General features: G+C 58.5%; 1 protein-coding gene across 2 annotated transcripts in view; it reads left to right on the top strand.

The window, feature by feature from the left end:
• Positions 1-5,604: 5,604 nt before the first annotated feature.
• SEMA3F (semaphorin 3F) overlaps positions 5,605-15,805 on the top strand; it is a 28,714-nt gene continuing 18,513 nt past the window's right edge. For both annotated transcript variants that reach the window (XM_065933650.1, XM_065933649.1), the window contains exons 1-2: positions 5,605-6,135; positions 10,147-10,304. In XM_065933650.1, coding sequence (XP_065789722.1) covers positions 10,193-10,304 — 112 coding nt within the window. In that variant the 5' untranslated portion in view covers positions 5,605-6,135; positions 10,147-10,192. The remainder of the gene's footprint in view (positions 6,136-10,146; positions 10,305-15,805) is intronic.

Genomic DNA, 15,805 nt, shown 5'->3' with positions numbered 1-15,805 from the left:
GTCGTGTCCGACTCTTTGCAACCCCATGGATTGCAGCACACCAGTCTTCCCCCATCCATCACCAACTCCCAGAGTTTACTCAAACTCATGTCTATCACATTGGTGATGCCATCCAACCATCTCATCCTCTGTCGTCCCCTTCTCTCGTCTTCAATCTTTCCCAACATCAGGGTCTTTCTCAATAAGTCAGTTCTTTGCATCAGGTGGACAAAGTATTGGAGTTTCAGCTTCAGTATCAGTCCTTCCGGTGAATATTCAGGACTAATTTCCTTTAGGATGGACTGATTGGATCTTCTTGCAGTCCAAGGGACTCTCAAGAGTCTTCTCAAACTCCAACAGTTCAAAAGCATCAATTGTTTGGCGCTCAGCTTTCTTTATGGTCCAACTCTCACATCCATCCATGACTACTGGAAAAGCCATAGCTCTGACTAGACGGACCTTTGTTGGTTAAGGGAACAGTCATTGAAGTGTGCCTGGTGTGAGAGGAAGAGAGCAAGGAGGCTGTAGCCAAGAGCAGGAGGACATGAGTCAGAGATGAGGAGGGGGGCTGGGGAGACAGCCACTGCAAGGACTTGGCTTTGACTCTCAAGGAAGTAGGAGCCATTGAGAACTTTGGTCAAGAGAGAGACGTGCCCTGGCTTCCATTTAAACAGGGCCTCTCCGAATCCTGGCTGGTTAGCAGCAGGCAAGAACAGAAGCAGGGAGCCTAGTAAGCAGGCTCCTGTCCCTGTCAGGCAAGAGACGAGATTGGCCACGGAGGTGGTGGCTGCAGAGCTGGCGGCCAGGGAGAAGGTAGGAAGTGGCCACCTGACATTTTGTATATTTTAAAGGTGAAGTTGAAAGATCTAGATGGAGATGTGAGAGTCCAGGCTGATTCAAAGACTTTTTGGCCTGAGCAGCTGGAAGGATGGGACTGTCTCAACTGAGCTGAGCAAAACCAAGGAGTGGCTCCACATCCGAGGCCTTTTCAGCCAAACTCCACGCCCCCCACCCCTACCCAGTAGTCGGGGCTGCCCAACCATAAATGACCCTGGGCCCAGGCACCCAGAAAAAAAGGCCTGCGCCATGGAGGCAGGGGAGAAGCAGAATTCCCATCTCAGTTCTTAGTAAAGATTCTTTTCTGGAGCAGATAAGGATTGAGCTCTAGGCCCAGGACCTGGGCTCCCCAGCAAGGGCTGGGCAGGCCCGAGTGGGTGAGGGATGGCTGTCTGGCCTTTATCTAAACAGGATGTGCTCAGGCTGGCTGATGGTCATGGGTCACTTGGCAGCCAGCCAAGCTTAGGCCCACCCGACCCCCACCTCCCTCAATATACAAACACACACACACACAGTAATACAAACATGGGATGAGATGAGTATGGGCAACTCAGATTCCATGACTCCCTCTTTTGTTCCCTCTGAATGTACACCGAGAAGCAGGGGCTGATGAGTCTCTCTGGGGCCCAGCCAGGAGAACGCAGAGAGACCTGGGTGTCTCAGTCTCTGGATGGACTTGCAGGACCCCTAGGGCCTAAAGAAGGTTCTGACCCAAACATTAGGACTGGCTTTCAGGGAGGTTGTGTCTTCCCAGAGGCCTTTAGGATCTAGGAGGAAATAGGAAAGGCATTCCAGCACAGGGGATAAGCATGTGCAAAGACCCAGAGATGAGAGCAAGGGCAGAACTCTTCAAAGAGGCCTGGGAGGCCTGCGGGGCTCCAGAGTGGAAGGGGAGGATGAAGCTGCCTCAAGAAGGGAGCCTGGCCCCTTGTGCAGAAAGGGACAGTATGTGGAGGGTGATGGAGGTGGCCACAGGCTCTGGGCTAGAGGAAACACAGGACTTTCACTGGTACTGAAGAGCATTCCTAGCAGAGGGGACAACAGCAGAAAAGGCCTAGAGGCAGCTTTGGGGAGCAGCCAGGGAGGTGGGTTGTTCCAGCTTTTGATCGGCTTGGAGCCAGCCCCTGGGGCAGGCTGGGCAGGAGAAGGCTGAGCCGGGCGTGGGTGGGTGACTCCTCACCGCCTGCCCCCCGCCTGGTGCAGCAAGCACGGCCTTGCACCCCCTCCTGGGGGCCCCCTTTCCATCACTCCCCCTCTCTGGGATCCAGTTCCGGGCTGGTGGGGGCTGGGCCAGAAAGCAGGCAACGCCTGGGGCAGAGGAGATGAGAAAACCAGAAAGTGGGGAAACCTGAGCCAGCAACGCTAGGGTTGGGCGGGCCAAGGCTTGCTCAGCCGGCTAGGCCCGGGAAACAGGTTCCCCGGAGACCCAGCCAGAGGAGAGAGTGCTGGTTTAGTGGGCCACCTTCGTGGAGGGGGTATGGCCGGTCCCTGAGGCCCAGGCCTGCCTTGTCCAGCCTTCCAGATGCAGAGACCAAGAGGGCAGGTTTTCTCTCAAGTTTACCCACAGTGGAGGCCAGATAGAGGCAAATAGTACAGACAGAGGTTAGACAGGCAGCAGGAGGCCCAGGGCTGCACTTCAGCCCCCGACAGCACAGCCTGGAAGAGCAAGAAGGAAACTAAACAGGCATGAGCACTGCCAGAAACAAAATCTGGGCCAGGCTGGGGGTGTCTGGGGGGAAACCTTCAAAGCTCTCCTGCCTGTTACCAGCACTATCCCCGTGGGTGGCGACTGGGACAAAGGGGGCCAATTCTTTCCCAATTGTAGCCCTCACTATCAGGCTCTGTGGGATCTCAGGAGCTCTGGGAAGCTGAGCCCAAGGCTGAAGAGCCAGGATGTCACCCCAAGGGCCTGTCCTCATATAGGAAGGGAGAGGGCGCTGCTCCAGGATGGGAACCCCAGAGGCTCGGTCAAGGTGGGGAACCAGACCTGGCTTAACCATCTCTGAACTTCTTACCACCTTGCATGTCCAGACCGGCCCTAGCGTGGGCCATGGGGACTGAACATGCCTGGGGTCTGAGGAAGGAGGGACAGAGGTCAGGCAGGGGTCAGCCTGGCCTGGCCTCTGTTCAGGTGGCCCCAGGGGGCATCCTGGGTGGCTCTCAGGTGGAGCTAGCACAGCTGAGTGGCACTGAGACAGAAAGAAGGACTCACGGTGGTGGTGAGAGTGTTGGGTGGGGGCAGCCAGTCCAGAGGAGCTGGGTAGCAGACAGGGAGTTGGCTCCTGGCCTCTTGGCTCATGTTCCCTCTTGGATCTGGTATTACAGGGATTTGCCCTCTTATTCATTCAATAAAGATTTATTGAACTCCCTAAGTGCCACATGTGGCTCTAGCACTCATTGCCAGCCCCCCCCCCCCCCCCCCCCCCCGCCCCGCCACCGCCCTCAGCACTGGTCTGCAGGCCCCTGGCTCCATGTGGGCCCCATGGCCTGGCCCTTCCCTCCTGGAGCCTTCCCATAGCTCCGGAAAATGCCGCCTTTCCCACACCACAGCTGGTGGTTACAGGCCTCACTCCACTTCTCCCAGTCTCCTCTTCCTCAGCTGTACAATGGGGACAGCAGGACTTGCTTCTCAGTGGGATTGTGAATGGCATGCAGGGCCTCCTGGTCGGGCATCAGGCTGGTTTCAAGGGGTCTTTGACCCCTGAAATTGGAGACAAAATCACCACAGGCTACGATGTTCCTCCCAGTAATACATATTATATATAAAATAACATATATAGTGATACAAAGTGCTCATCCCAGCCTGACACACAACAGGACAAGGGTGCAGTGTGGATTCACTGCTGCAACTATAATTGTTTTGATTTCTATTGATTATTCAACCTTCTCACAGTGATTACAAGAGAACTGGCATCATTCCACTATGTGTAGCCAAGCCCAGCTCTAACTCTCTTCTCTTCCGCTGTCCCCTTCCTCCCACCCCACTGCCACCAAAGGCCTCCATGTGCTGAGAGGCCTGTGTGTGTGTTGGAGAGGTGCTCCATGGATAAATCACCTGAGTCTCTTTCCTTCCCAACCCAGTATCCTGGAGTCGTTTTTGCCCAGTCCCCACAGTTCTGCTTTAATGACCAGGATAATGATCATGCTGGTAGTGGTGACAGAAGTGGCCAGAGAGCTCGGGGAGGGTGGTGGAAGTGATGGCTTTGGAAACGCTCAGCCGTGATGGTGGCGTAGGCTGCAGTGGTAATGGTGGTGTAGTGGCAGTGACCTCGAGGGTGACCCTCGTACAGAGAAGGGGGAAATGAGGAGGAATGATTGACACAGTGTTTTCAAATGAGGCATGACGGCGAGAGATGCACAGGCACTGTCACTGCAGCCACTGCATCTGCAGGCTGGTATTTGCTCACATCCAGTGACCAGTCTCCGCTTGGAGCATGTGAGCCAGCACTCCAAGTCTAAGTCCGAGTCAGGAGACTCTCAGCAGGATCCCTAACGTCCCTAGCCACCTACATTCGCAGTCAACCAGCCAATAGGTCAGAGTGAGAGATGTCTTGGGTGGGAGGTTAGCCAGGAAGAGAAGGCAGAGGAGGAAGCAGACAAGGAAAAATAGGGGGAGAGGAAGGAGGGGGAAACGGCTTCTCTGGTGGCTCAGATGGTGAAGAATCTGCCTGCAATGCGGGAGACCTGGGTTCTATCCCTGGGTCAGGAAGATCCCCTGGAGAAGGGAAAGGCAACCTACGCCAGTATTCTTGCCTGGAGAATCTCATGGACAGAGGAACCTGGTGGGCTGTGGGCTACAGTCTATGGGGTCACAAAGAGTGGGACAGGACTAAATACACACAAGGAGGGGGAAACGGAGGGGAAAAGAAAGAACAGAAAAGAGAAGAGGAGAAAGGGGAGGGAATAGGAGAAGAGGGAAGAGGGATAGGACAAAGAGGCCGATGCCCACTGGGACCTTGGCAAAGTGCATGGGGCAGGGCTGAGACTGTGGTCCTGGCTGGTGAGGCCATGGCCTTGGCCATTGCATTAGGTTGGGTGGAAGGTCCCTTCCTGGGGTCAAGGTGGACCGCAGCTCAGTTGCAGAACCCTCAGGTCATCAGGAATCCATTTGAAAGCGAATGTCCCTTTCAGGAACCCCTATCTGGCTTCTCTGGGATGTGGAAATATAAGGGGTGGGTCCGTGGGGCTACTGGTATGACATAGCGCTGGCTGCTCGGGAGCTCGCAGGGAGCCCTAGAGCTGTTGGATGGAGCTGTAAGGCTGACCTGGCCTGGGCTGGAGGCGGAGGACAGGTCCAGCAGTGTCAGCCGTCCCAGGGGCTGCACTGCCACCTGCTGAGCGGCCCGGGCAGTCCTGGGTCCTGAGCTGCGGGACTCACGCGAGGCCAGGCGTGGTGGGCAGCCAGTGGGAAGGACGGACACGGCAGGGGGTGCGCAGGTGAGCGCAGCCTCTTGCTCTCTGGCGCGCCTGCCCTTCCCGCCAGGGAGTTGAGTGCCCGGGTAAACACCAGGCGCGGTGTGCGCGGTGTATCCACGGAGAGACAAAGCCGGGGCGGGGCGGGGGCGCCGCCCGCGAAGCCAGGGCGGGGGCGCGGGGTGCAGGTTAGCCTTCCGGGCGCGGGCTGCCCCACAGCCTGGGAGCACCGAGCCCACCCCGCGGACAGGTGGAGCGGGGGCGGGACGGCGGCCGGGCGGGTCCCGCCCTGGGGGTGGGGCCGGGCGGGGCGGGCGGGGCGGGGCCGCGCTATGCAAATGTCGCCCACGGGCGGCCAATTGCCGGCGCTCCCCGCGCGGCTCCGAGCGCCCCGTCCCGCCGGCGGCCGCGAGACCAGAGCGAGCGAGCCAGCGAGCGAACGACCGCGGCCCGGTCAGCCCCGAGCGCAACCCAGCGCGGCCGCCCGGCCCCAGTCCAGAGACCAGGCGAGCACAGTGCCTGTGGGCCAAGCCGAGCGCAGCGCCCCGAAGCCGAGCGCGCGCTGTCGCCCGCGCCCCGCGCCGGGGAATGCGCCCTCGGCGCGCCGGCCAGGGGGCGCCCGCAGCCCACCCGGGGGGAGGCGGCCCCGAGCGCCCCTGAGCCTTCCCATGGCCCGGGATGGGGTCCGTGGCCTCGACTGCTGACGCGCCCGAAGCCAGCAGACCCCGTTAAGCCGGGGCCGCGGCGCCGACCCCGGCTCAGGCACAGCGGCGAGAGGGCGCGGGCAGGGCCATGGCCCCGGGGGGCCGCTAGCGCGGACCGGCCCAACCGGGAGCCGCTCTGCTGCCGCCGCCGCCGCCGCCGCCGCCGCCACTCGGGAGCCCAGGCCCCGCCGCCGTGGAAGAGGTGAGTGCGGCGGGAACCGGGAGGGAGCGGGCAGGCGGCCGGGCCACCCCGCGATCCCTCTGGGACCCGCGGCACTGCAACTCTGCGGAAGTGTCTGGGGCGCGGGGCTCGGAGAGGCAGGAGGCTTCCCGCGGACGCGAAGACGACAGGACTAGAGTGGGCGCTGTACCTGTCCGGGCTGCCCGGACCCTCAACATCGAAGCGACGTGGAGATGTGTGAAGGATGTGGCCTGCGGGGTCACCAGTGTGCAAAGCAACTTTTTCTCCGAAAGGTTCTGGGTGGGTGGGTGCTTCCATACGCCTCCTTGTTGCTGTAACTGGAGGCCTGATGCCTCATCCCCTAGCTGAGCTCTCTCACTAACGCCTCAGGCAGCTCTCTTCCTTAGTAGGTACCCCTGCCCTGCCTCAGTGTCGGAATCTGGGGATCGTCCACTGGAAGGGAAGCGCTACCCTGGCAGCCCCCTCGTGGAGGGTCTCCAAGATCAGCCTGGGCAGGACAGCCAGCCCCAAGGCTTTTCTCCCAGCCCTGTGCCAGCCCCCTGACCCCCAGCTGCTGGTCCGTGTCTGCCTTCCAGCAGGCCGTTTTGCTTGGATTAGGGGCCCTACTGTATGTGGGTAGTGAGCTAGCTGGGAGAGCCTGCAGTCAAGTCCCCAAATCTGGCCAGGCTGGGGCCCAAGTGGTGGAGTGGGCAGGGGACAGTAGGAGCTTGGTGGACTTGCCTAGAACAGGTGGGACCAGAGAGTATCAAGGTGGCCCAGGAGGGCTCAGCTGGAGCTAGGACTGCAGGCCTGCCTGGATAAATAACTTCTGATTCTTGAGATAACTGTGTTAGGAACACCAGCCCATGAACACCTGGGGGAGGTGGGGTGTGAATCTGAAGCGCTAATGTGTCGGCTCTGGAGATTCGGGGTTCTTGTCCTCCTCAATTCATCCAGATTGTCTCCCAGAAACCCCTGTTCTAATTGCAGAGATAGAGAAACTGCACCCCGAGGTTGGTAGGCTCATGCCAGTCCAGGGGGTTGGATGGAGATGGAGCCTTTTCCCAGGCTGCACAGGGAGTGTGCCCGGACCCTTGGGGTAAGGTGTCCTGAAAGGTGAGGACACTGGGCATGCCTCCCCCGGCTGCTGCCCCTCAGTTCTGAAGGAGCCAGGCCCGGAAGTGCGGGGGTTGGGGAGAGGAGGGAATCCAGCCTCAGCCCCCTGCTGCTCTAGGCACACCTTGAGGGGGAAGATGGAGCCAAACCCAGGTGACCTTGACTGGGAAACTCTGACCACGAAAGAGGGGTTTTCAACACCAGCTGTGCTGGGGTGTCTCTGCTTCCTGGTCCATAGGGTGTTGGGGGAGGGGGAGGCCAAGGAGTCAGGAAGGAGCTCTGGCCTGCTGGAGGGGGGTGTCGGAGGAGCTAGATGGGGGGTGGGGTGCTGTTAACAATTTTTCCATCATGTCCCCCCCGCAGCCTTTCCATCCAGTTCTCAGCTCGCAGGAGCCAACCTTCCTTCCCCGAGGCAGGCTGTCCACCCCCCTACCCGCCCCCCCTCCTCCAATCCCAAGAAGTCTGGATCAGGCTGGACAATTTGACCTCCTAGCCCCCTGCTCCGCCCCCAGGTGCCTCCAGACCCCTTCGTCTGGCCGCCCCTTCCCTGTACCCCTTGCCAGCCCCAGCTCCTCGGTTCTTTGTTCGAACGTCTCTCCTCCGTCCCTCCCTCTCTCCTCCCTCTCTCCTCCTCCCTCCCGCCTGCCTCCCTCCCTTGCTCCCTCCCACCAGCCTTCTTTCCTTCCTTCTCTGCTCTCCTCCTGGTGGGCTCCCAGGTGGCGGTGGCTGTTCCTTCTCTGTCCACCCACCTGGGCTGGACCCAACTGGGGGCTGCTCTGGGACTGGGGCTGAGTGGAATGCATCCAGGGGCTGGCAGAGGAGAAGCAACTATGGAAATGCCTTCCCCATCCCTATCTCTGTCCTCCTCTTCCTCCTCCTCCTTCCTTCTCCTCCTCTCCTCCATCTCCCAAGCTGCCAAAGAGGGAGCCTAGACTTGGGTCCGTGGCCCCAACAGTTTTGAACATCCGCCATTCACCCCTTTAAAAGGCCAAAGCATTGTGGGAGGTCCCTGTAGGGGCCCAGTAGAGCAGAGCCCTCCAGGTTTCTGAACTCCTTGGGGGGACTCCAACACTGTCCTTGGTGACCCTGACCTTGTCACCATGAAAATGGATGTAGGAGAAATGAGGTCACAGGGAGGAGGGGAGGCAAGTCACCCCAGCCCCTTGATACCTAGGATCAAAGCTCTCCAAGGGACTCAGCCTGCATCCAGCCCTCCCCGAGAGAGCTAGAACAGCATCTCCCCACTTCCTCGAGCCCCACCCCACTAGCAGGTCGAGTTCTTGAACAAACATATATATATATGCTTGTAAGGACTAGTGCAGGCATGTAAGTTTGGATGTGTGTATCTCCACAACTGTTGGAGGGGGCCTCCCAGGTGCACCCGAGAGTGCCGGTAGCTGCACAACCTCCCACACACACGCCCCCCATCAGGGCCTGCCATTCAGTCAGCTCCCGCTTTGTGCCCCAGCGGACTGGGGGCGGGGCTAGTTCTGATTCTCCCCTCCCTCAGCCAGCCTCCCTAGCATCTGTGATGGGAGGTCTTGATGGAACCTGAGAGGTACCGCAGGCACCCCGGGAGAGGGTGTGCCCGTGGAGAGCACCGCATGGGGAATGGGTCAGGCTGCTTGACGCTGCACTTCCTGTCCGAGGAGTCACCAGTGGTTTGCTTGGCTGGAGAGGCCAGGGCTCAGGGGAGGGGGGTCCCGAGAGGACATCGGGGTCTGTCGAGTGGGACTGGACAGTCTGATGTGGAGCCTTGCCTCGGTGGATGCCATCCAGGGCAGGGGATTAGCAGATCACAATACCCCCTCACCCTCCCCTCCCCACCCCAGGGTCCTAGAAATGGGCCTAGGGTCCCTGTCTCCCATGGGAAAAGGAAAATAGACCTGGCAGTTCTGGGGGGTGGGGCTCACATTGTCATTGTTGCCCCCACCCACAGTGCATCTGGGTGGGGGGTGCTGGGAAGTTGGCGCTGATTTTCGCCGGGAGGGAGCAATATGTTCTGACAACTGGTGCTGGGCTGCGTTTACCCAACAGCCAGCCTGCCTGGGGAGACAATATTTGAAAAACATTGTGTGGAAACTCGGGCCTGCTGGGGGTCTGTATCAGAGCTCTGCTGGGGACACTGAGGCTGGCTCAGATCCTGCCCCTGGCCTGCTGGCCACCCTTGCTCCCCTTCTTTGGTCTCTGTAGGCAGAGCTGGAAATGTCGCTGGCAGGAAGTCCTTCTGTATGTCTGACCCGGATCCCTCCTGCTGTGATTTCAGTAGAAGTAGACCCTGCTGTTCTTTGCCTTTCCTGTTCTGGCTGCTGTCTCTCTCTCTAGTCCATCTATGTGTTTCTCACGCATCCTCCGCTCTCTCCTGCTCCCAACTCTAATCATCAGGTTCAAGTTTCCCTTTACTGAGAGGAGAGATTTGGCTGGAGCCTGCAGGACTGGACCCATCTCTTCCCCCATCCCCTGAAGTGGGAGAGGAAGGAACAGCCCATTTGGTCGGGGGGTGGGTGCATGGAAACTGGAGAAGGATGTAAGATCACCTCCTTGAGCTGAGCCCTGTGAACGGAAGTCTGGAAGCTGTGGTTGGGGAAGGGTTTGAGTGTCCACTGGCCCCTGTCAGCCCTGTTGACCCTAGGCAGCACCCAGTTGCTTGGTCTTCAGACCCACTGTTAGACGAGATCGGGCGCGTTCAGGGTGGTATGGCCGTAGACAGACCCACTGTTAGGGACAGGAAAGTATATGAGATTTTCATGTTACGGTATTCATGGCCCCAGGCTGAGGGTGTGAGCACAGAGGTACCCATCACCCTAGTTGTTCAGATAGGGAAACTGAGGTACCTTTGGCAGAATTACACAAGAAAATGGCCGGACAGGAAGCCTTGCTCTGCCTCATGTGTTTCAATCTTGTTCCTCCTCCCAGGTGTATAGACGGCTGCCTGACCCCTGGGCCCTAGGCCCCTTCCACAATGCCTGTCGCTGGTCTCCTCCTCTGGGCTTCGCTGCTCACTGGGGCCTGGCCAGCCGCCCCCAGCCAGGACTACCTCCCAGCCACGCCCCGGGTCCGGCTCTCATATAAAGGTAAGAGGCTCCCTTGCAGTTCCCCGGCATCCCCCTCTGTCCAGAGCATTTTGTCCTGTTGCACAGGAGAGAGAGGAGAGGTCAGAGCAAGAAAGTACAAATTGTACAGCCACACGGCTCACACTGGGTGTGTTGTAGGGGTTGGGGGAGGTGGCGACTTGCTGGGAAAAGCTAGAGGCTGGACTACTTAGACATTTAGAGAAGGGTCCTGAGTCTGGGCTGCTTCTAGAGCCAGAACGTATGGTCTCTGGGCTCGAGTCTGCAGGGTGTCTGTCCATGTGATAACTGGGGGAGACAGAGGTGTCACATCTTTCAGGCTTGTGCTTGCAGAAGCCCTCCCCTGCCACTGGTCCTGCCCTTGCCTGATCAGACAATCGGACAGACACTGAGGCCTCCAAAAGCTAGAGGAGCAGGACCTGCTCCTCTGGGGTGTGGGTGCTTAAGGAACCATCCTAGGGGTCTCCAGGTGGGAGGGGCTCCTAGGAATTGGGGAGGGGGCTCTTGTGCTGTGACTGGAGGAGTCTAGGGCCCCTGGTGAGTTCAGGGAGAACACGTGCTGTTGTGACAGGCCTGAGATCCCCAGTGAGCATTTTGCCTGAAATCACTGTAAGGTTTTTGGGCTTCCCTGGTGGCTCAGCCATAAAGAATCTGCCTGCAATGCAGGAACCACAAGAGGTGTGAGTTTGATCCCTGGGTTGGGAAGATCCCCTGGAGGAGGGCATGGCAACCCACTCCAGTTTTCTTGCCTGAAGAATCCCATGGACCAAGGAGCATGGTGGGCTACAGTCCATAGGGTCTCAAAGAGTCGGACACGACTGAAGCCACTCAGCACGCACACACACAGTGGAAGGTTTTAATGATGAGTTGGGGTGTGCAGAGTGAGATGCTGGTCCAGCTCCATCACCTTTGCAGCTAACCAGCTAGGCAGGTGAATGCATGTGGCCCGCATCCTCAGACATACCAGTGGCTCACTCACTAGCCACTAGCTCAAAGACATGATCTAAAGAGTCTGCCCTTGCCCTGAGGAAAGAGACAGCGACTATGCCTGGGGGACCTGGAGTCACTGCTGAGTTTTCAGCCTTGGCCCTCCTCTGACGCAGAGTGACTTTATTCAGCTGCTTGTCCTGGGTGGGGCCAACTCAACTCTGGCTGACCAGATTTCCAGGTACACTTGCTAGGGTGAGAGGTTGGGCCAGCCTTTCCTTCCTCAGCCTTGATGAGGCCCAGCCCCTCCTCACCATGTTCCCATGTCCCCTAGAAGAACCCCTCTCTTGGCCCCCATACCACTCCTGCAACTTGAGGGGGGGAGTGGGGCGTGAATTTCTGAGAGTGCTCCTGGGAGGAGTCCTGCACAGGGCCTGAGAAATGAGCAAAAGAGTTGATCGCTTTGGGTTGTCAAAAACAACCCCTTTCCTAGGCCTGGGAAGGTGAGATATTTATTCTGCTGATACTGCTACCATTCCCTGGTGGAAGTTCTCAGAGCATTTAATATATATTGAAGGGGTCACATCCCCGTCTCACCCCCTTCCCAACCCGGGGTGCTGGCAGGGAGAATAGAGCACCCCCACCAACAGGGGCTGGGAGGATGACTTGGTTTTCCAGACCCCTGGAATCCTGGAGCCCAGACATCCACTCTGGGTATTTGTCATCATTTTGGAGACCCATGAGAGGAAGTAGGAGGAACAAGACAGAGGGAGGGTTTTTAGACGCTTCTTTTAAACCTTCTTGGACCTGCAGGGGCAAAGGGACAAAAGATTTTGTTCCTGTTTTCCAGAGAGAGAAACTGAGGCTCAGGCGAAGGTAGGGCCAAGGTCAGGCAAGAGGCAGAGGCAAGGCCAGAAATAGAACCCTGGTGTCCTGCTGTCCTGGTCTTGCCGATGCCTGACGCTCACATCGGCAGGTCGATTCCCTCTCAATTAGCTCTGAAGCCGACACCCGCACCGACTAAAAGCCCAGCTCGCTGGCAGCCAGCCTGCGGCGCTGACTGCTGTGGCCGCCTGGGGCGGGGCTGGAGGCTTCCTGGGGCCACCCCATTCCTGGGCCTCTGTGCCTCCGCAGGCACAGGTTCTCTGTCCTGAATGACCTTTCCGTCTCCCACTTGAGCTCCTGTCCTACTTTTACGCGTGGATGCCACTTAGTTTAGTAGATACTTGAGTCCCTGCCATGAGCCAGGCCCTGTGCAGTGAACAGGGTGGGGCGCTCCCAGACAAAGTGGCTGAAAAGATAGTGGACACCCAGTTGGCCCAGGCTTCCTGGGAGCCCGGCACTTACTGTGCACCAGGCCCCAGGCCCCCTTCTCCCCCGTCATGTTGGATGGTCTCAGCCAGGACATAACTATGGTGCAGCCCTCGGTGAGGGGTAGGGCCTCACTGGGCGTTTGTGGAGTCAGAATGGAGACCGACATCTACGGAGCCTGGGGGTCCTGGCCTGGGTGTGTCTAAGGCTGGGGGGACTGCCTCCTGCTGCATATACCCAAGGGGCACAGAGGGGGCTGCTGTTAGGAGCCTTGATGGTCGTGGTGGCTCCATGCCTCAGCTTCTCTATCTGTGGATGGATGAAAGCAACTGGCCTACCAGGCCTCAGGAATTTGGCCTAGGCACATGTCCTCCCCTCCTTGGGCAGTTGGGAGGTGCTAGTTCCAGCCCAGTCAGCCCAGACCCTCTAATAAACCAGAGGTGCTGGTGTGAGGGTTGGGGGGGGGGGGCCACTCTGCCCAGGGCAGATAAAGGAACAAAGGCAGGAACTGGGCCAGGCTTGGGCTTGCTGCCTGCCCATCAGCCTGGGCGCCCCAGCCAGACCGAAAGCCTGGAGAGGGTGTAAGGAGAAGGGGCCCAGTTGGAGCAGGAGGATTCCTATGGCCCATCTCCTGTCCTGGTCCGTCAGCAGCACAGCCAAGGTCATGTGGAAATGAGGGTCAAGTGGGGAGGTTTTCAGGAGCAGGAGAAGCATTCTTTGAGTGCTCATGGATGCTTAGAACTAGTGACCTGGCCAGCAGGACCTTCTTTCTTCCATCCATCCTTGCCTGGGCCTGGAGTCCTCTTAACCCCAGAGTTACTGGTCAGGTCTGGGAGGAAAAAATACCCTCCTTCCCCCACCCTGAGACCGTCCAAGCCCTGGGGTACCACCTCCCGCTGCAGAGGGAGGTGTGAAGGCCCTGCCAGCTCCTTTGTTCAGTGTAGGGAATGTTTACTTTTTCCCAGGAAGCCACCCCCACAAGACACAGCTCCTGCCTGGGCTGGCTTTGGACAGGACTTGAGGTCAAGAGGTATTTGGAGAGGGAAAGGGGTCTTGTGATGACATGAGTTAGCCGGGCTACTGAGAAACTGAGGCAGGAGTCAGGAGATGGGATGGAAGGTCACTTTGCCAGGGGAGGTCAGGAAAGATGGAAATAATAGAGTAACAGTAGGTACCCGTGATGATAACCAACAGGAGTCCCACCAAGGCCTAGGGAGGAGGGCTGCCTGGGTTTCCTGTGAGGAATCAGACCCAGAGGCTTTCCCGGGTCACTCAGGAGCCAGACTCAGATGGAACGTGGCTCCGCCTGATGTCCGAGCCTATACCAAGACTGAGGCTGGGGGGCAGGTTGGGGAGGCAGGCCCAGCCCTCTCCCATGAGCTCGGGCTAAGCCTCGAGGACCCTGCAGTGCCGCCCGTAGCCTGTCCAGGTTTACTTCCCAAGGAAAGCGCTGGGTTCACACTGGGCAGGCTTCCTGTGCTCTCTCCCCCTGGAGAAACAGCATCTGGGTTTGCTCCTTTCCTATAAATCCAGTTGTCCATCACCCCAGCCCCTCCACTGATCAGAGTCCCTTGGGAAGCTGTCTCCCTTCAGAGAAGGAAAAGCAGACTCCAGGAGAGGAAAGAGCTCCGACGTCCAGAGCAGCCCTGGGGTTCAGCCTTCTCAGACTGGGCGTATCTGGCTTGCCCGGTGGGAGGGACATGCTGTAGGTGGCCGGTGAACAGGTGGGTGCTGGTCAGCAGCCCCTAGCCTACGTCAGCCTAGCCTCTGAGTCTTTGGAGGTAATGGCCCAGAACAGTGCCACCACTTACATCATTTGTGTGTGGCCGAACGAGAGTCGCCAGGCCTCCTTATTAGGAAATGAGGAGATTGGAGGTTAGGAAGGGTCACAGTCCGTTTACTTCACCCAAGGGAGAGTGAGTATAGGACTGAAGTGGAAGTGCCTCTAGCAAGCCTCATCTTAGCTGCCTTGACTGCGCAGGGGTGGGGGCAGACCTGGGGAGCTTAAGGACCCTTCCTTGCCGCCTAGGGGCTCCCTGGTCAGCCAAGCAGGCTTAGAGCTTGAGATTGAAAGGGAGGGGTGAGGAGCTTGGAGGCCAGGGGTGGCATCAGAAAGCTGGGTAGGTGGCGTTGACAATTACAGTGAAACTTGGCGATCACAAACTGGGGAGAGCTAAGTATTCCAGGATGAGCTGGACAAGGGAGGAAGGAAGACCCAAAGCATGAACTTGAGCCCAGATCCCTGCATCTGGGACCTCAGTTTTCCTGGAAATGGGAGCTACTCCCTCTCCTGAGATGGACCTTCAAAGTGGCCACTTGGGGAGTTGGGAGGTCCTGGGCGGCCGGTTGGCCACCCCTCAGCTGGCCACGGATCATTGTCAGAGAGAGCGGGCCAGGTCCTTGTGCTTGCCGAGAACCTGCCCGAAGCCCTGCTGGGGTCAGCCAGGCCAGGGCCGAGGGCCTCAGCTGTGGTCCTTCCAGGTCCCGCCAAGCTTCAGATGGGACCGCCGCTGGCTGGGCCTCCGCAGCACAGGCCTTGTCTCTGGGTGCCTGGCACAACGCCTGCCCCTCCCTCCCTGGCTCCAGATTCTCTTGGCACGGAGTGAGGAGCTGGTGCATGCTCAAGGAGTAAATCATGTTCCTTGGCAGCCCCCGCTGCTTCGTAATCGTAAAGAATTTAAAGAGAAACCACCAAGATAAAAATCTCATCCTGGCCCATAAAGGCATCTTTCACCCTGTGGCTTGGGAGGCAGCAGCCTTAGAGTGGGCTCCTGGCTGTCTGCACCTGTGTGTGCGTGCCTCCAACCCCGTGACCCCTCCAGAAGTGGTGGGAGGTCCAGAGGGGTGTCTCTAGAGCTGTGGGTACTTGACTCCTGACAACTGGGAGACCTCCAGCTCCTTCCCCGGGTCAGGCAGAGCGGGGCACTTACATTTGGTAGAATGCAGAGGTGATGCTGTGCTGGTTGAGAGGGCTGGCCTGAAAGGCAGATAGACCCCATCCTACCATCTCAGCTCTGTGATCTCAGACGGGTAGCCTAAGCTTTCCCACCCCTGGTTTCTCCATGTAAGGTGAGGATGGCAGTGGTCCCATGGAAGCAGCATCCAGAAGTCTCAAGCTGCACAGCTTGCATCCTAGCCATGGGTAGACCTTACGTAGTGAAGTCCCTCTGTGTCCTGCTGCCTCATCTGTAAAATGAGGATAAAAATGATGCTGACCTCATTGTGTTTTGAGTATTAACTTTGTGTACACCGTTGTGGCGCTGGTG

This window comes from Muntiacus reevesi, chromosome 4 (assembly GCF_963930625.1).
Source record: "Muntiacus reevesi chromosome 4, mMunRee1.1, whole genome shotgun sequence".
Lineage (NCBI taxonomy): Eukaryota > Metazoa > Chordata > Mammalia > Artiodactyla > Cervidae > Muntiacus > Muntiacus reevesi.
This window is presented reverse-complemented; position numbering and strand designations above follow the sequence as displayed.